Source organism: Zerene cesonia, chromosome Z, assembly GCF_012273895.1.
Source record: "Zerene cesonia ecotype Mississippi chromosome Z, Zerene_cesonia_1.1, whole genome shotgun sequence".
In the NCBI taxonomy this organism is placed as follows: domain Eukaryota; kingdom Metazoa; phylum Arthropoda; class Insecta; order Lepidoptera; family Pieridae; genus Zerene; species Zerene cesonia.
The window spans coordinates 9,132,646-9,152,421 of NC_052122.1; the positions used below are offsets into that span (position 1 = coordinate 9,132,646).

Consider the following 19,776-nt stretch of genomic DNA (forward strand, 5'->3'; position numbering starts at 1 on the left):
TTGAAAAGTACCTAGTTAAATATTTATTGCAATTTGTTTTGTTACTGTTTGTTTATCCATCGATGTGTCGACAGATAATAATAGAACGTAAAATAAAATGTATGACAAACGCTTCGACAATCGATTATAAACCAACGTAAGTATTGAGAAATGATATAGCAAAATTTCTTTGTAGAAACATAGAGAAAAATAACAAAATAGATATCAAAGATTACGTATTAAGAACAAGGAATACTTCCATTTACACAAAACCTTTTTTTCGCGTATCTAAATCCTTCTGCTTCAGTCGTTATAGCTAAAGCAATACGAGTAATTCTTCATTCGGTATAGAATCCGACATAATTACTTGAGTTTCACGCTTTAACATTTTGAAAGAACAAAACTTATTTAAGCTCGATCGATCAACTTCCATGAATTATTAAATATTCATTCCTTTCGACGTTATTGAATAATTAATACTGGAATACATTATGAAAGTTCAACTACAATGTCAGCGCTCTTAATTGGAAATATAAAAACCTGTATTGTATGTACTAGTATTACTGTGAAAAGGACAAACAACATAATTCTAGCAAATATTCTTTTACTTCAGTAAAGTGATCGAGGTTTAGTTACTCATATGAGTAATTAATAATAATAATTTCTCAATAATAAATTCTATTTCACTATAATCACACCACACATTTACACACATCGCACGTTCACACACACACTAGATACCATTATACATTATTCTATTCCAGTATTTATAGTGTAAATTTCCGCTTCATCATAAAATACTTTTATGGCAATAACTTTTTTTACTTTTTGCACCTGAGCTCAAAATAAAATTTCTTAAACAACCGAAAAAGTATATACTAACATTCGATCCGTACTCGATCTCAACCCAAAATCCACAGATGCTAATACATAGTTCCTCGTCCATCACTTCCTTATTAAAATGTGTAAGAACGCGATCAAAAGTACGCACGAATTCGAAAACGTCATATTTAATCCAGAGCAACATTAAAATGTATTCTAAAGAAGCACAAAGTGGCATCAAATGTATCGCGAGGAAAGTTCACTCAGTCAAACACAAAAGAATGCAAAACCTGAGCAAGTTTCGATAACTTACAGTTTGAAAGAGTTTTAATCTGCCTCTCAATTGCCGATTATAATACCCAACTTTTCATCTGTTTTAAAGTTATGATACAATATCGTATTACCTTTACAGTCAATATTATTTTTTGTATCTTTTAGACTTTCTAATGAAGAAAGAGAGAATGTTTATTATCACCACCTAATGTTAACGAGCGTATAAAAAAAGGTGGACTTATAACTTATCGGTGTGTTGCTAAAAAGGGTAACTACTCGGCATGTGCTACGCGTAATGCGGAGCGCCGATTTTCAGTAGCCTTTTGCAGGATTGCCAGTCAGAAGAATAAACATACATGCATACATATAAGCATATTGCATATTTAAATAATGTTATTGAAGTTTGTGCGTGATTATAGAACCATAGGCTCCTGGGTATGAATTCTGGTCAGGTACAATAAAGTACCGATTGGACGGAACTTAGAAGGTTTATTACTCGTATCAGAAATTTACCCTTGAAAGTGTTTTTTTATGTCATAAGCGGGCAACTGAACTGGTGGCTCGCCTGATAGTAAGCGGTCTCTACCGCCCATGAGCATTGTCAGACTACAAGGAGTACTATACTACTACTATATAGTAATAGTACTAGATTTCTAGTACGAAAGAAGGAGAGGAATGGGATGGGTGAGGAAAAACGAAACGGACGTAAGCCTCCCCCACTCGCCGTACGAAAGTAGCATGCTACTATTTCACTCCAGTTTTCTGTGGGGTAATTTCCCGGTACGAGCTGGCCCAATTCATGCCGAAGCGTGCTCGACTCCTACATCATTTATCCGCCCCATTCCACACGGTCACGGGTTACTTTATGCCCCAGTACACGTAATTAAACTTTTAAATATATGCAATTATTTTGTATTTTATATCATTTATAGGTTTCAGAATAACACGAATACCAGAAGATTAGTATTAATATTCATACACCTTCAAACTATGAAATCTGTGTCACTTCAAAGTAAAGTGTATCAAAGCAAATGCCTAAAGCTATTGAATTATGATGCCAACGAATGCTCTTCAAAACACGGTAGATGTTTTAGCATTTGCATCAGCGCATAATTTCATTTCTGTTCCATCGGCACGTGTTTTCCAATAAACGATTTTCCCTTGAAAATGTTCATAAAAACACTCTTTCCCCTGGTTTTTTAATATATAATGTATAAAATAGACGTTTTATATCATATGAGGGACTATTGATTAAAAATATATTTCGATAGTTTTTCGAATTGAATGCGTTTTGGTTTTTTACAAAACCTATTGTTATAAATATGAATTTAAATTAATAAAAAAAATATACATGATTGCATATATACATTTGTTTGTCTGTCAGTCTTTCTCAGTCTCTTGTAGAAGGTCTAGAGGGGGCAGTGAGAAGTCCAGAATAAATTAGTTTCGGTAAAGCGGGTTAGTGGGGCGTTGACCGATTTTTTTATTTTTGAACTTAAATATTTTAAAATTGACGCCAATAAGAGCCTGTTTCCTTCTTATTGACATTGATTCTTATAAAATACACGAACAACATAAAATAAGTTATGAGAAATCTGGCAACTAGGTTTTTTTTTTCAAAATACAGAATATTTTGGAGTGTTTTTATATTAAAGGGGGAATGTAGGTTATTGCTGAAAAATTATAGATTAATATAGCGGGCATTAGAAGTCCTCCTTCTTCCATTGGTCTTTACCTCACTGTAGACATAACCAATAATACGAAATTAATAAAAACATATCGGTAGTTTAGATTGACAAAACAACAATCACACTTCAGCGTAATAAAACTGTAGACAAAACTCTTGTTACATGTAACCGCATTCATTACAAATTTAAAGCTACAATTCCATGGTTTGGTTAACATTTAGTAGGTCAGTAGGTCACCAGGAGTTCGTACATTTTACACTTGTCAAAGCAATCGTGTGTAGGGACATGGTCTTTGGACAATGGCTTTATACGTATACATTTTCATGTTAAAACACAATTAATTGATGTTATTATACGCCCTACCTATTTTCTGTAATGAGTTTTATTTAGCCGCGCCCGGAGTTTCTTTCTAGAACATTCATAATCCGTGAAACTTTTACACCTTACTTAGTATTTTCTTCTGATACAGTGTAGTTACGTGAGCATCTAACAGATACTGCTGTTCATTTATTATCTTACCTGCCACTTGGACCACTATACAGAGACCGTTGCAAGCTATTACATCTGCTGTATTATTCGTTCTAAAATTTCAGCTTACCCCTGTGTTTACGGTACGATAGACCCTTTTGTTGGGATTGTCGATTGCAATATTGAACTTGCATTTCAGCATAGCGAAGAATACTCAGAACATTTTCAGTATTAGAAAAATAGATTTTATAACAGAATAGAAGCTCTATATTTGGATCCGAAGCAAATTGTATCAGGTATTTTGCCTTTATTGACACTAATTGAATCACGCGCTTCTAAAATTACTTAGACGCTATTACGTAATGAATACACTATAGTATAGATACCCTAACTTAAATTGAATGGCCTTTGATATAAACAGACATATGTATACTTAATCTTGATCGTATTCAGATAGTATTCAGAATATGGGAAGCCACGCTGTAATACCTTGTTAGTACTAAATTATTGAACTATTTAATTAGAATTATAAAGAGTATACAACCTACAAACATTATTTTTAATATCATGTGTTCTTTTGTATTCATAAACCTTCTAGAGACCTTATTGGTGCATATATTTATTTGATACAACAATAATAGGTCAATTTTTACAATACGGATACATCAATATCACGTCTAAATCTGAATTAGCCATAGAAGCCATGAATTTAATTATTATTGTTGATAAATAAAGTATGAATATGTCAAACAATTTGGACAACGTGATGAAAATGTCATAAATATCAAATATAAAATAATGTTACAAATATCATTACTTCAAATAATAAATGAATTGAAATCACAAACATCTCTTAAAAGACATTCAACAATAATTCACTCCAATAATAGTAAAAACGTGTAATTAAATACGATACATGGGCAAATTATTTGCCTCAATGAGCACTCCGACCATTAGTACGTTGCAATTTCAGCAGTTTCAAATTTGATTTTAATATTGGACTTACAATTTTAATAATATAAAAGTTTCTTGAAATCTGCGTCTTATCTGTAAGGTGTAGAGTATAAATTTAATAGTTTCGACGGTTGCGCAGAGTACAGTCGTGAAGGGAAGTACACTTAGAGGGATTTCTGAAAGCTCGTAGCGTTCGTAACCAGCAGCAGTCGTGCTCAGATCCCGCCGCGTCTAGCCGCTTTGACTCACATTCGATATTCGCGAATACACGCTTTTATAAACACGTAAACATTTGACGACTGTTTTTGAGTTTTACAGCTCCGTATCTCCATGATTGAAATACAACATGTCTTCCATATTGTGACAGCGTAAAATTCAAATGGCGCGAGCAACTGACGCTCTATTATTTGAATTTCGAATAAGTTTTTGAATATTAATGACGCACGCATCCCCAGACGAGTGGTGGGTTTTTGTTTTACTTTGAATTAGAGTTTTTGTATTAGCGAGTTTTTTTTATTCATCACGCTACTATCTCATTTGCTATTTCCATTAATGAAACAACAACATTTCTAGACAAAGAAAAAATGAAATAAAATTTCCAAATTCACAATCGAAACCCACCTCGATATGTCGTTACGCCATTCTAAATACAAATTTGATTGATCTCTAGTCTTTAATTTCAAAGATTCCCGCGGTTTGTATCATGCGTGCGTGAAGGTCACCGATTGCGTCGCGTCGCTTGGCAAACTGCGCGGGCGCGTCGTGTCGACGCGAAGTCAGTTAGAGAGCGGAGCACTGAGGACATGACCGTGTTATGGATTACCAATGCGTTGTCGTGTATACGGTCATCAATATCGCACCGCCAAAACTCGCGTCCGAAACAGCGTCATTCTCTGATGGCTGCGTCGACTGGATTAAAAATAAAATCAAAAGGTAGGTATTCATTTTTCGTCCGATCAAAGGATTTGTCCGGTTTCATTAGTTGACTTTTTATTTATTTTGATTTTTACTGACTCGTCAAGGGAATAATTCTTACGTTATATTTTCGGAAAATATTTGTAGACTAAACAAGTAAAACTAAAAATTTCATTAATATCCATCTATGTATTTAATTAATATTTGACCAGCAGGAACCTTAGCTTCGTTCGCGTATGTAGCCTGGCTTAAATGTAGTCTATGTATTAATTCAGGCTATAATCTATCTCTCCTACCAAATTTCATACTATGAAAGAGTAACATTCTTACAAACTTCTTCGTTTATAATATTGGTAGGATTCAATAACACATGTCGATAAAGGAACATGCTATCGATGAAGATAGATTAATTTATTTTATTGATCAATGTCTTTCTATAACTGCATTTAAAACGTTGGTAAACCGACAACTTCGTGTGAATAAAATATGTGAATATAACAGGCGATTGCGATCAAGTATGCTATGGATAAATAATTGCATAAGGCCATTACCTAATCGATACATCGAAAGTACCAATATATACCAGAAAATGTATTTGTTTCTTGAAAAATATAATGTCCTTTAAAAAGCAAGTCGTTATCGAAACGACTTTTAAAGGCTAATTGCATTTTACTTGTCACTACTGGACATTCGTTTATTACCTTTACATAATTCTCATAACTTTTTTTTTATATATTACTAGCTGACCCGCCAAACACTATCTATCTTACTCTTATTATTTAGGGGTATGAAAAATAGACGTTGCTGATTCTCAGACCTACCTGATATGCATACAAAAAAAAAAACACCGGTCCAGCCGCTTCGGAAGAGTATGGTTACTAACACTGAGACACGTAAATAATTATATTATATCTCTATATATATATTTAAAATAATTTTATATGTATAGAGATCCTTTTGAAAATGAATATTGTCTTTTTTATAGTAAAATTATCACTCGATGATTGCAACTTAGATTGAATACGGATATAGAGAATCAAAATGAAAAACAGGCAATGTCATACTAATTATACCTAAATTTACACATAAAACAATATTTTGAGTAAATATAATATATTTCTATGAGTTTATAAGTACTTCATAATTCTCGCACCTTTTTCTTGTCTACAACAAACAGACAACTTGGTAAAAATTGTAAAATAGAATGGATACTCATATAATATAGTATTTTTCTTCCCTGTATATGAAATACAAGCCACATGTCCCGTCTCCTCCCAGGTTGACTTGTGATAAAAATAAAATAAATCACAACGTTCGTAACTCGGAAGCAATGTACCTTTCTGCTGGTGAAATATTATTTCCAATCGGTCCAGTGGTTTCGGAGCTTATTCATGTCGAACAAATCTATCAAATCAGCTCTCTATAACATATCTTTAAAAATAAATAATAGTTTTTAATAAAAGAAGAAAATCATTATATATTAACATACTTATTGCAACTGTATAAGACATATTTTGCAACAATGTGACTAGATTGTATTTGTTCCGAACTTCTAAAGGAAAAGACGGATTCAGTTCGGATAGTCATTTAAAATTTGAAATAGATCTCTTTCACGTTCTGATTTTATTTTAAAATTCGATGGTTCAACGATATCAATATTGGAAGACAGACGTTCCTGTATGTATTCATTGAATTAAATAGAAAAAGTGGCATATAATATTACAGAATGTATTATTTGTAACTTTTCAAGCACAATTTTTAACCCAGCGCAGCAATCCCCCAGGCTTGCGAGTACTCGTACATAGCCGATCTATGAATAAGTTATACCATTCATGAGAATTCGCGACATGTTAACAATTGAATGTGTTGCAACCTTGAACTATATGAATACCGCATGTTTATATTCACATCTTTATGTATGACAGAAAAAGTTTCAATATAATATTTGCTTATTGGCCTCCACCTGCTGAAACTTTTCAGGTGATGGAATAAGATTATCTGATTATTATTAGGTGGATCAAAGTTATACAGACGGAAAAAATTAAAATTACTGATATTTTGCCATCAGTCAACAAAATCCTCACAAAGGAGTTAAATTGATGAAAAACATATTCAAATATACGTTTCAGAAATACGAATAACATTTGGGCACCTTCGTAAAAATGAAAATCTATTTATCGCGAAATCAAAGTCCCTGTGCTTCGTGAGAGTAAATTTGTGGACAAATTGAAACGCCATTCCAAAATGCTCTGTGCTCTGGATTTGTTTTTTTATATCGCGGTCCTTGTTCGTGCAAAAGTGAAGAACAATAACTATCGAGGCTTTCATAAATCTCAGTCCATGATCATAGTCGGAGACCGGTCTACTGGCGTTAGATTTGGCTTATATAACTATGAACTGTGAACTTGAATATAGTTCATAGCTTTTTTTTTAATGGAGCAACATAAAGTATATCAAGGTATGAATATAGTATTTGAATTAATAAATACGTTGAAGTATAGGGACGTCCGAATTGTATCATGGCCAGATTTCATCTAAAAATAAGGTGCCTCTTACTTATACCAAAAACAGACTCATAACATAATATGTATTGTCTATTAGGAAATATTCTTGTCCTAAAAACCAATTACATTTCAATTTAAGGTACCTTGTGTACCAAATTACATGATCATATTCCACAATTGTTGGTATTTTTACTGGTTTTGATATTAATATAGGCAAATTAATTAAATTGTTCCTAAATTATATTAAAACGTCATGGTGGTTCTGTTTAGTATATTTTTTCGAATAAAATAGTCGTGATTTTGATATTCATAATTTTTGGGAAGTACTGCTTGCGTCTAAATAACCGTGGGTCATGGCTAGATGAAAATAACACTTTATTTTTCTATTAAATTAACCACTTGTCCTTATTCTTCATCGACAAGCCTTATGATTTTAATAAACTAAAATTATTGTAATCCTAAACTAATTCTATATTGAGTTATTATTTTTGCAAAATGAAGCAAATATTTACTTAAACTAAAATAGGTATTTAATAATCATCTATTTATATAAAAGCTGAAGCTCACTGACTCATCACAAAATCTCGAAAACTACTAGACATAATGAGATAGTCTGTAGAAATATAGATAGACTTCCTCTGACAATGGGTTTTGCTGCGATGCATATAAGGCGTCTAGGGCTCTCGCCAGTTGGTATGAGAGCGATTTAAGTGCTACAAATTTAAAACCTTATAGAATGATGGTTAATAATTTTGTTAGATTTTATGAATTGCTTTTTTGTATTTATCGGAACTTTAATGTAGTGTTGTTGTATTAGTATAAATACGTTGCGGACAACGTATAATATGTATAATATGGTTTTCAGTAGAACGCTGTCATAATCATTTTTTATTTCTAAAGTATGGTTCGAATTGGGTCAGCGTGCACTGGGAAAGCTACTACTGTCCACAGAAGGGCGTAAAGTAGCACGTGAATGATGCTGTGTTTCGTATGGTGAGTGAGGGAGCCGCAGGCCCTTATCAGGTTCCTCACCTTTTCCATATCATTCTGTTTTTCACGTCGCCAATGTGTATTCTTTACCCTTTAAAAGCGGGCAACGCAATTGCATTGACTTACCTCTGCAAAATATGTTCATGGGTTTTTATGATCGCTTACTATCTGGCGAACCATTGTCAGGTAAACAATCAAATGTATTCTTAAACAAAACTACGAAATTATTAAATACTAGCTGCACCCCGCGGTTTCACCCGCGTAAGTCCGTATCCCGTAGAAATGTCGGGATAAAAAGTTGCCTATGTGTTATTCCAGTTGTCCATCTGTCTACGTACCACATTTCATTGCAATCGGTTCAGTAGTTTTTGCGTGAAAGAGTAACAAACACACACACATCGTTACAAACTTTCGCATTTATAATATTAGTAGGATTGTTGATGGACCCAATAAACTTGTGTTGGTTTTTAACCATTTGCTGTATTAAAATTTATATAAACACGCGGAAAAATGCCGCGGGCATCAGCTAATTGGGAGGGGATAAAATAACTTATTATGATTTTTGCTATTTTCGTCCACTCATTTATTTCATTCGATATCCAGAAAGAATTATTTACTAAATTATTTAAAGATACCTATATATGAGTCCCAAGCGCTTCGGCTGAAAAATGCATTTTACATTTCAATTCAACTCGAGTTCAGGTAATGAGTTCGAGATTGATCCCATTTCAAATAGAAAAAGTTCATCGCATTTTATTCACATATTTCCATGCGGCTGTAGCTGGAATAAAACCAAGAAGATATGATATTTTATGCTTTGTAGATACCTACGTCTAGCATTATATCAAGTTACATAATTTTCCTACCGTCTGATACGCTGTCCTTGTAAGCGACAAATTATATGTTACGTTTTCTTATAAATACTAGCAATCCGCTTCGGCCTCACCCGTGGTACGTTTGTTCTCTCCGTAAAAAGCTGTTGTTCGATAACAAAAAAAGAAAAAATTGCCGACTGGTGGAACCGTTGTCGAGTTTTACGCTTAGCAACACATTTATAGATGGGATAGATTATTATTTGGCGGGAAAGTGTCAAATTTCTATTCCCATTTTTTACCGCCAATTTATTTTCTGTCCGAAAAAGGATAGATACTGATTGAGCTATTTCATCCGAGGATACAAAGGCCTCTAGTAAAGCGTTTAGTCGTAGAAATAATGTAAGATAAAATATTTACGATCGTAATATTGAAAAATGAAGGTTTTTATGCTAAAATATTACATCATACGTTACGCAACGTACGTCGTCTAATAAAAGGAAATGATTTCTATATCCCCAATGTAAACAACTTATTTTATAATTATTATGTGTCTTAATATATATAATAAATATGTACAGACATATAATATAATATGAATCTCACAATTGTTCATACATTAAAAGACTTTTTAAAAGAGTAATTGCATTGCAATATAATATCGACCCCCGAATTATATCTTAATTCGTTAAAAGTGTCATAATACATCCTCTATGAAAATTCACGAAACACCAATATTTTTAATATACGCGAGCAAAGCCGTGGGCAAAAGGTAGTAAAAAACTTTACTTTAGTACATACATATATTGTGAGAGTTACCCCACTTATAACTCAAGAATGGCTAAACGAATTTCGATGATTTAGTTTAATTGGATTATCTTGCATTAGGATAATATCTATTAAACATTTGAAAATGATTTAATTAATGTAGACGGCCGCCCGGGTAGAGCTGGGGCGAGCAGTTTCTCTACAAATTCTATAATTGCGAAAGTAGCTATGCTTGTCTATGTATCTTTCTGAGTCATTTTCACATCAAAATCTTCGAAACCATTGAATGAAATATGCTAGAGATATAATTAGAGACCCGAAAAAGAACTTAAGATAGTTTTATCCCAGAAAACACACGGGAGTGGCAGCTTTGCATGGAAAACCCCGGGACTGTATATATTTTCCTTCTTAGAAAGCTACTTTCTAATAAAGTTAAGAATAGAACATTAATGGCAGAAAATAAAGACTTTATTAATCGCATTTATCTACGTACCTATTTTTGTGCCTAGCTTTCATTGAATTCCTGGAAAATTTTGCTGGAAAAGTTCATACAATTTAATTAATTCTGTCTAGCCTTCTACCGACCACTTTGTTCGGCTAAATTTTATATCTCTTTCATTAGAACCACTCACAGCTAAAAATAAACCTGATGTATAGATTATAACAATTCTTTATACTATTATAATAATAATAAAAGGAATTATATTTATTGCTAAAACTGTTCAGATTATTAGACAAAATATCTTCGCAATTTAATATAATACACCTTAAAATATCCATTGCTAGCTATCTCAATAATAATCATACAATAAATCATGTGGTTTTTACAACGTATCAACATTTTAATTATAAACATAATTTTAGAGAAAATATTACTTCCACCGATTTCTTTATCGCAATAAACAACAAAATTCATTGCATACGCAAAGTGAATGTAGTTGAGTAAATTTATTACTATTTCCAAAATAATATACTAATTTTCCTAGAACTAAATGTTACCACGTTCTGAATCATACGCCAAAACCTGATTGATTGTTAACACATCAAATCGATTGAATTCTGTTTATAATTCCAGAGCGGTAGCAGTATATCTCCAATCGCTGAAGCTTACTCCAAACAATGGGATTATATACGGAAATTTGGCATGTCTATATTACAAACAAGGTTTCATTGACTTAGCTATAGATACCTATAGACGCGCCATTGAATTACATCCCAATTTCCCTGACGCTTACTGCAATTTAGCTAATGCACTGAAAGAAAAAGGCCTCGTTAATGAAGCAGAAGAATGCTACAGCAAGGCGTTACATTTGTGCCCTTCGCATGTCGATTCACTTAATAACCTCGGAAATGTTAAAAGAGAACTGGGGAAAATCGAAGAAGCCACTAAGTTGTACATGAAAGCGTTGGAGGTTTTCCCTAATTTTGCTGTCACTCATAGCAACTTAGCATCTCTTTTGCAACAACAAGGTAAATATTTTATCATTGTATTAAGAAATGTTATCTATGTGAAAATAATATAGAAATACTTCCTTCATTAGCGCAGCAGCTCGTAAAACATTTTGATGTAACTCTCTAAAGATATATATTAGTTTCAGCATTCAAGCCAGGAATTTTCTAATTAACGTTGTATTGATAAATAATATCAATATAATTCGCATTATAATTTTACTTAAATGATTGTGTTATTTATGTATAATAATAATATAATTATGTAATTGTAATAAATTTTATGCGAATGATTTGCCTTGCGAAACAATTAATGTTTACAGCGTACATTAATTATGCCAATACTTGCGTTCCTTAATTATTCGATTATCACAAGAGTACAATACACAATTGTGATAATTATCTCTTTTTCAGGAAAATACTACGAAGCGCTAATGCATTATGAACAAGCAATTAATATTCAACCAAAGTTTGCGGATGCCTACAGCAATATGGGAAACACGTTACGTGAATTACAAGATGTATCGGGGGCTTTAAAATGTTTTAAAAAAGCGATCGAAATCAATCCCTCATTTGCCGACGCCCATTGTAACTTAGCTAGTATTTATAAAGATACGGGTAATATTACTGAAGCTATTGAAGCATACAAGAAGGCTCTTTCATTAAGAGAGGATTTCCCGGATGCTTACTGTAATTTAACACATTGTCTGCAAATTGTTTGTGATTGGCGTGATTACGACGAGCGTATGAGTAAAATAGTTTCTATAGTCGAGAGTCAATTAAATAGTGAAAAACTATCATCAGTCCATCCACATCATTCCATTTTATATCCGTTAACGAATAAGTGTAGAAGGGAAATAGCTGCGAAGCATGCATTATTGTATTTAGAAAAAGTTAAAGGATTAAACGTAGTACGCAATGCAAAAAGTATCGAGAGAATCGGCCGATTACGTATTGGTTACGTCAGTAGCGATTTCGGAAATCATCCGACATCGCATTTGATGCAATCAGTACCAGGACTTCACGACCAATCAAAAGTTGAAATTTTTTGTTATGCATTAAATGCAAACGATGGCTCAACATTCCGTAGTAAAATAGTTAGAGAATCAGAACATTTTGTTGATTTGTCTCAAGTTGCGTCTAATACTGATGCTGGGAATAGAATAGTTAGTGATGGTATCCACATATTAGTAAATATGAATGGTTACACAAAAGGGTCCAGAAATGAATTATTTGCTTTAAAACCAGCGCCCATCCAAGTTATGTGGCTTGGTTATCCTGGTACTAGTGGTGCTAAATATATGGATTATATAATATGTGATAGAATTTCTTGTCCGATTCAAGCGGAGCGTGATTTTAGTGAAAAATTTGCTTACATGCCGTTTACGTACTTTGTTGGAGATCATATGCAAATGTTTCCCCATTTACAAAAGCGGTATAAATTAAGAATTGAAAATGAGACCCTGGGTGAAATTGTAGCACTCGTAAATTACCATGAGGATTTAGAAAAATATTTCAGTGTTGAAACAAATAAACTGAATTTACATTATGATGATTTAAACCCAATAGAAGTATTAGAACAAATAATAAACATTCCGAAATATGTGATTGAATCAACAAAGGATTCTACTGAAAGACAAGTAATAATAATTTATTATTAACTTACTAGTTATTGGAAGATTCAAAGCACTTAATTTATAAATAACAAATAATTTACAGGTGTATGTTGGTGATGTATCAATACAAAATGGTCTTAGCATAGTATCTTGTGATGAAAAAGTAGCAAATGGGGAAGAAATTTGCAAGAATATCGTGATAACATCAAGATATCAGTATGGGTTACCAGAAGATGCTATCGTTTATTGTAATTTTAATCAGTTGTATAAAGCGGATCCAAATATTTTGAAATCGTGGGTAAAAATTCTCAAGAAGGTGCCGAATAGTATTCTTTGGCTCGTAAGTTTTCCACTAGCAGGAGAACCTAATATACATAAATATTCTCAGGCTTTAGGTAAGAGAATGAAATATTGCAATACATTTTATTGATATAATGCAGACATTTATAAGATAACTATAATATTTTCAGGTTTAGATCCTGGTCGAATTATTTTTTCAAAAATAGCTAGTAAGGAGGAGCACGTACGTCGAGGTCAATTGGCTGACGTGTGTTTGGACACACCTTTATGTAATGGTCATACAACAACTATGGATGTCTTATGGGCAGGCACTCCTGTTGTCACTCTCCCAGGAGATACTCTGGCATCCAGGTACATATTTTCTAAAAATTCATTACAAACAGTAATTCAATAGCAATCCTTATTGGAAGTTCACAATTCAGAAATACTTGCGATATGAAGAATGTGATGAATAAAATAGATGAAAAATTATAACAGTACATCCGGTCTACGTCACTGCTCCGGTGATCCTTGAATTGTGTTTGTATTAACTGTTTGGTGGTATTCTTAATCACTATAAAATAATAATTCCAGAGTAGCCGCATCTCAACTGATATCATTGAAATGTCCCGAACTAATAGCGCGTGATAGGAGTCACTACGAAGACATCGCTGTTAGAATGGGATTAGACGTTCAATAGTAAGTATATGTAAACTCTGTATTGTGTTTATTTAGCGTATCTATTACAATATTATTGGATTTGTACCTGTTAATATTTCAAGACAAATTTTACGTATTTTATTGAGAAACCTAAGTATCAGCCATCCTATAAGAATCTCTGTAAATACAGAACTCACTCTGGTCATACAAATATCAACAACAATGAGGGCTAAAAGTACTATGAATTACTTCGTGATTCGTTTGGTTGACAACCTTCCACACTTATTTATCATACTGCACTGCCAGATAACGCTAAATGCTGACGATTTATATAAAAAGATAAATGTGCATAAGTAGCCAGGAAATATTAAGATCTAAACAGGGATGTTATTATGTTCCGCTACTGAATTGAATTTATGCGATACGTAGTAATGAGTTGTTTGAACGATGGACTTATTGTTTTGGTTGGCGATAAATTGGCGGTCACGATTTTACTTAAATAATTTCCGTAGTGTAAATTATATGCTACTGACAGTTTAACAAACGAAAACGTTTTTTGGTATAAGTCCTTCATGGTCACAAAGACGATTCTGCGCGAATTATTATTGACTTGAAAAAAGGCATCTTTTTCACTCGATTCAAAAGATTGATATTATATACTACAAGAAAAATGTAATAACAAAAACTTTATTATATTTCTCAGAAACCCAGAAGACCTTCTACACTTATTAAATCATGTAGCTTACTAAACTTATTCTTGAGAACCAAATAAATAAATCGTAAATCTGAATTATATTGATACATAAATAATAGTAGGGTACTGGTAAGAAATCATAACGAATTTGTTTAGTATTACGTTTAATATTGGTTTAGATACCGCACTCAATTTATGTTCGTAATTAAACGAACATTAATTACTCATCTCGTTTTCGACATGTTATCTTTCAACGGCAAAACATGTCAGTGAACTTTTCAGCGATTTCTGCTTCTTCACTTATAAGGAATTTTATAAATTAAATATATTATGTTACGTTTTACTATATGTGTATAACATAGTGTGAGAACAGACAGAATATAATAGCGCCATCACTATCCCACACTGGGATTAGTACTGCTTTAAGACGTCACGGTTTAATAAATTTTCAATAATACTCTTTTATTTTGGATATAGCGCCATCTAGTTTCATATCAACATAACCTTACAAACACCCCCTGAAGTTGTCTTCACGTGGACAAGCTTCCTATTTTTGCCGCGGGGAAAGTTTCCTGAATTAATCAAACAGAAAGCATATTTATTAAAAGTTTCAAAATAAAGTAGATCCAATCTAGTAAGAGATAATGGACAAAAACATTTTGTTTGGAAGAATTATCAGTTTATAATGCTAATATTATAACCCAAGATTGTTGTAGTTTCTTTTTTGTCTTTTTTACATCAATAAAATTACATTATATAACAAGACTTTTAATTTTGGAGATAAATTTGGAGATAGGTAGCTGGGGAATATGGGCCTCTTTTTACTACGGTGAAACATCTCAATACCGTAGAAGCAACCTTTATCATATAGGCGCTTACCTAGATATATTATCATTTAAAATGACTTTTAAATTTGAAACTTGTTAGATACAGCGTATCACAAAGGACAAGAGATTATGTACAATTATAAAAAGAAAGAATGTATACTTAGTATATAAAGCTGAAACCATTGGGTCACTGGATATTTTTTTATTTATGTTATTTATACAAACTGATTCCGAGTACTAATTTAATATTAATTATTTTTCCAGTCGAAAGTATATTCGAGCCAAAGTATACAACGCTCGAATTGATAGCCCTCTGTTCAATTGTAAATACTACACGGAAGGTTTAGAAACATTGTACACTAAGATGTGGGAGCTTTATGAAAATGGATGCAGCCCGGATCATATATCAGCGGGTACGGATTAACCTGGTTTATTACCAGGTCTTTGTAAGTGTTTATGGAACTACTTCAAACTAACGGTCTTATTCATAAACTAGCTTTTGCCCGCGGCTTCGCACGCGTAAAATCCGAGTAGTTTAATAGATGTTGTAAAAAATGTTGTTCAAAATCGAAGGTTTTAAACTTACTTTAGTTAAAGTTTTATGACTAAGACCGTAATTATTCAACACATAGTTACTATTCCACCGATAAAATAAACATGAAATGATTTAAGATCACGAATTTATCATATTTTTTTCGCATATAAATGCATTGTAGACATAGAACAGCAAAATATTTATGAATACGTACAATAACTTAAGAAGTACGAACAAACCTTTGTATTTGCCGCCCATGAAATCTGAAACAAAACCGAAACTTTATTTTACAAACAATATCCATAGATGTCGCTCAGGGCGAAGAAAATGTAGAAATGACGTAGTTTCAGTGCACGTGTTTCAAAGTGACAGTGAAAGTCACAAGACGCATATTAATAGCAACCGCTAGATGGCGCTTAGTCAGTCTGTTTAAAAATAACTTTTAACTTTCACTGCTTTATGGTTATATCCGGAAAACATATCTCAATTAATCAGATCTGGTTATTGCTTTTCTATATCTGTTATTTCTATAAAGGTGGTGGTTAGGAATGACTTTTGACGTGAATTGATGTTTTTTCTTATAGTATAGGTACTTAATATTATATCCTATCCTACTAATATTATAAATGCGAAAGTTTGTAAGGATGTGTGTGTGTTTCTTGCTTTTTCACGCAAAAACTACTGAATCGATTGCATTGATATCTCGTACGTAGATAGCTGGACAACTGGAATAAAATGTAGGCAACTTTTCATCCCGATATTCTTACGGGATAAGGACTTATGCGGGTGAAACCGCAGGGCGCAGCTAGTATTAAATGATTCGGTAATTGTATCGTTGCTACATCATCCTTGGTACATCATGCACTTATACGGGCTGAAAATATTGACTGGTATTTAATAAAACTTTGTTGGGAGTGTAAATAAAACCTTATTTTGTATAAACGAAAAATTTCCTCTATAGTTCGCTGGCCATTGTTGAATATTGCTGAACAAGTTGTTATTTTGGGGACTGGCTGTTTTCTACAATACGCATACTATTATTATTTATTTATATACACCACGCCACAAAAACAATCTTAATTAAATCATGATCATTGAGAATTAGTAATCAATCCAATGTATTGTGATTCACCATTTAATGATTTCTCTTAAACCTATAAATATAGAGCAGTTTACTTTAATGTTGGAAGCCCGAGGAAAATGGAGTTATCGAATGAGAATTTCCATCAATCATAAGAAGTTTTTAAAGGCCTTTTGTACTTCAGAAGACTGGATATTATCTCTATGTCATAATAACGTGACTAATTAACAAGACATATTTAATACATTAAGAATTAAAAATGAATTTAGATGTATTGAATTTAACATTGTGTTTCAGTTAAATGTAATGAAATTTAATAGATAGGTACATATTAAAATTTACCTTTTGTCAATTTCAGTTTAAGGATCTGAATGACACGTCCGTCCGGAAAGAAGTCAAAGAAAATTCTGGATCAATTAGAAGTATTACACCAATTTTAAATGTATAAGTGTTTGTGTGAAATAAAACATTTGTGTGTTTGTGTTTATTTATTTTGCCACTTATGGTTGATAATGTATGGATTAGTTATAATTTTTTATACACAAAAGCACGTTCTGTGAACGCACTACATATAACATTAATAATTAATCGTCAAGTAGGGCAAACAATACGAGTGACACATGGATCTCACAACTTTTTACAGTAGTACGACTGTGTTGCGAGCCTTGTTTTTTTGCAAGTATCGTTGTCTTATCTAAAGCTTTAGGTAAAAATGTGTGTGTAGATATTATGGACTCACACACATTTTAACCTTAAGCAGACACGATGGGACATGATAGGATTAGGAATATGGATTAAAAGAATCGTATGAAGAAACACGTGCTAGCTTTTCACAATTTTTTTCTTACGCACCGAATGGGGCATTAAAATTGTTGATTTTAATATTTGAATATAAATTACGTGTCTTAATAATATTTCACTCAGGGTAATGTCTGATCAATGTATGTGTTTAATCGGGTCAGGTAGTAAATTTTAAGCTCTTATTACTATGCAAAGGCAAACTCAAAACCACACATAATAATTGCAGTTGTTTGTATCCAATGGTTGTACCACCTTAAATGAGATTTTAAACAAAAGTTGGTTATGCAATAAATAGATAAACTTTTTTTTTGTTTTATTTCTCTTTTATTTGAAGCCATGTCTAACTTGACCGCCTCCTTGGTACAGTGGTTAACGCGTGAGCGTAGAACCGAGGGGTTCTGGGTTCAATTCCCGGTGGGGACGCAAAAAAAAAAAATGTCCCGGTCTGGCAGGACACAGAAGGCTGATCACCTACTTGTCCCTAAAGAAAATCGATTAGTGAAACGGATGTACATCATCTGCCCCATACCCCACTAGGGGACACGGGACTTCACACTTTTTATGTCTAACCAAAAACCAAGTTTCTAATATAAAAAAAAACAAAAGTGTGACATACCTATGTGACGTCACGAAATAAGCTTACTGACATTGTTCCACATGGTGATAAAATAAATTGATTTTAATTGAACTGCAGTTTAAAAGGACCCAATTACTATGTAAGAATATGAATTATAATGAAAAATTTTGGTAAGAAATAAATTGAGTTTTCAATTTGTCAGCGCTTATGGATGTCATAATCACTACTCGTAACGCTGAAGGAATACATCGTGAGGAAACTGGCATGTTCGAGATTTTAAAGTTCGACATGTGACATCTGCCAAACTGGTGGATTAGTGAGTGAACCTTCAAATGAGGTGTGTGTCCATATATGGGCTGATGATGATGCTGTATTTATATAATAAGGAAATTATAGGGTGTCAGAAATAAAACGCAGTAGACTTTTTTTGATATTTAATATACGTGTACTACAATTATTAGTGGAACATCAATTGCATTTAGTACTCTGCTGATGATGATTGTAAAAGTAAAACAATATTATAATCGCGTTAAAGCCGAATGGAATTGTAATAAAAGTGTTTTTGCCATCGAAAATAATCACACTTTAGTGTGTACAAATAATATGAAATGTGTGTAGATCATACATACATTACCACTGATTTAAATTGTGTGCCTGTATGCAAGAGTGTTAATAAGCATATTTTTGATATTTCACCAAATTGGTAGGTCTATCTACTCACATTTCAAATACAAATTTTCATATTTTTTGATTTCGTATTGCTTTCAAATCAGTCATTAAGTATGTCTATGATTGTATTTCGAATTATTGATGACTATACTGATATATTTTTATTACAATAATAAGCGTTTGTAGTTTTTACTAGATAAAGACTTGAATGAAATGAAATCTATTTGCTATTAAATTATATTATCACAATCTTATCAAAATTATTGTTTCTTCAATAAATGCAATAAACAAAAGTTTGTTTTAATCCTTGATCCGTTGTTTTAAAAGATAAAAATATAAATAGACAAAAAGCATTTTCACTTCTGGATAACTTTAAAGGAAATTTAAGAAAATAAAAAAATAATGATTAAATTTA

At 32.5% G+C, this 19,776-nt stretch overlaps 1 protein-coding gene across 2 annotated transcripts; it reads left to right on the plus strand.

The window, feature by feature from the left end:
• The first annotated feature begins 4,404 nt into the window (after positions 1 to 4,404).
• Positions 4,405 to 18,341, plus strand: LOC119835893 (UDP-N-acetylglucosamine--peptide N-acetylglucosaminyltransferase 110 kDa subunit-like). 2 transcript variants are annotated; one of them, XM_038360993.1, is made up of 9 exons: positions 4,405 to 4,646; positions 4,870 to 5,117; positions 11,249 to 11,643; positions 12,037 to 13,262; positions 13,342 to 13,633; positions 13,709 to 13,889; positions 14,112 to 14,216; positions 15,963 to 16,144; positions 17,673 to 18,341. In XM_038360993.1, exons 2-8 carry the CDS (start codon positions 4,999 to 5,001, stop codon positions 16,120 to 16,122), a joined length of 2,478 nt encoding a protein of 825 aa, XP_038216921.1. In that variant the 5' UTR covers positions 4,405 to 4,646; positions 4,870 to 4,998; the 3' UTR covers positions 16,123 to 16,144; positions 17,673 to 18,341. The 2 variants fall into 2 exon arrangements, with proteins under 2 accessions (XP_038216921.1, XP_038216922.1); XM_038360994.1 differs by having other exon boundaries at positions 15,963 to 16,111.
• The last annotated feature ends 1,435 nt before the right edge of the window (positions 18,342 to 19,776 follow it).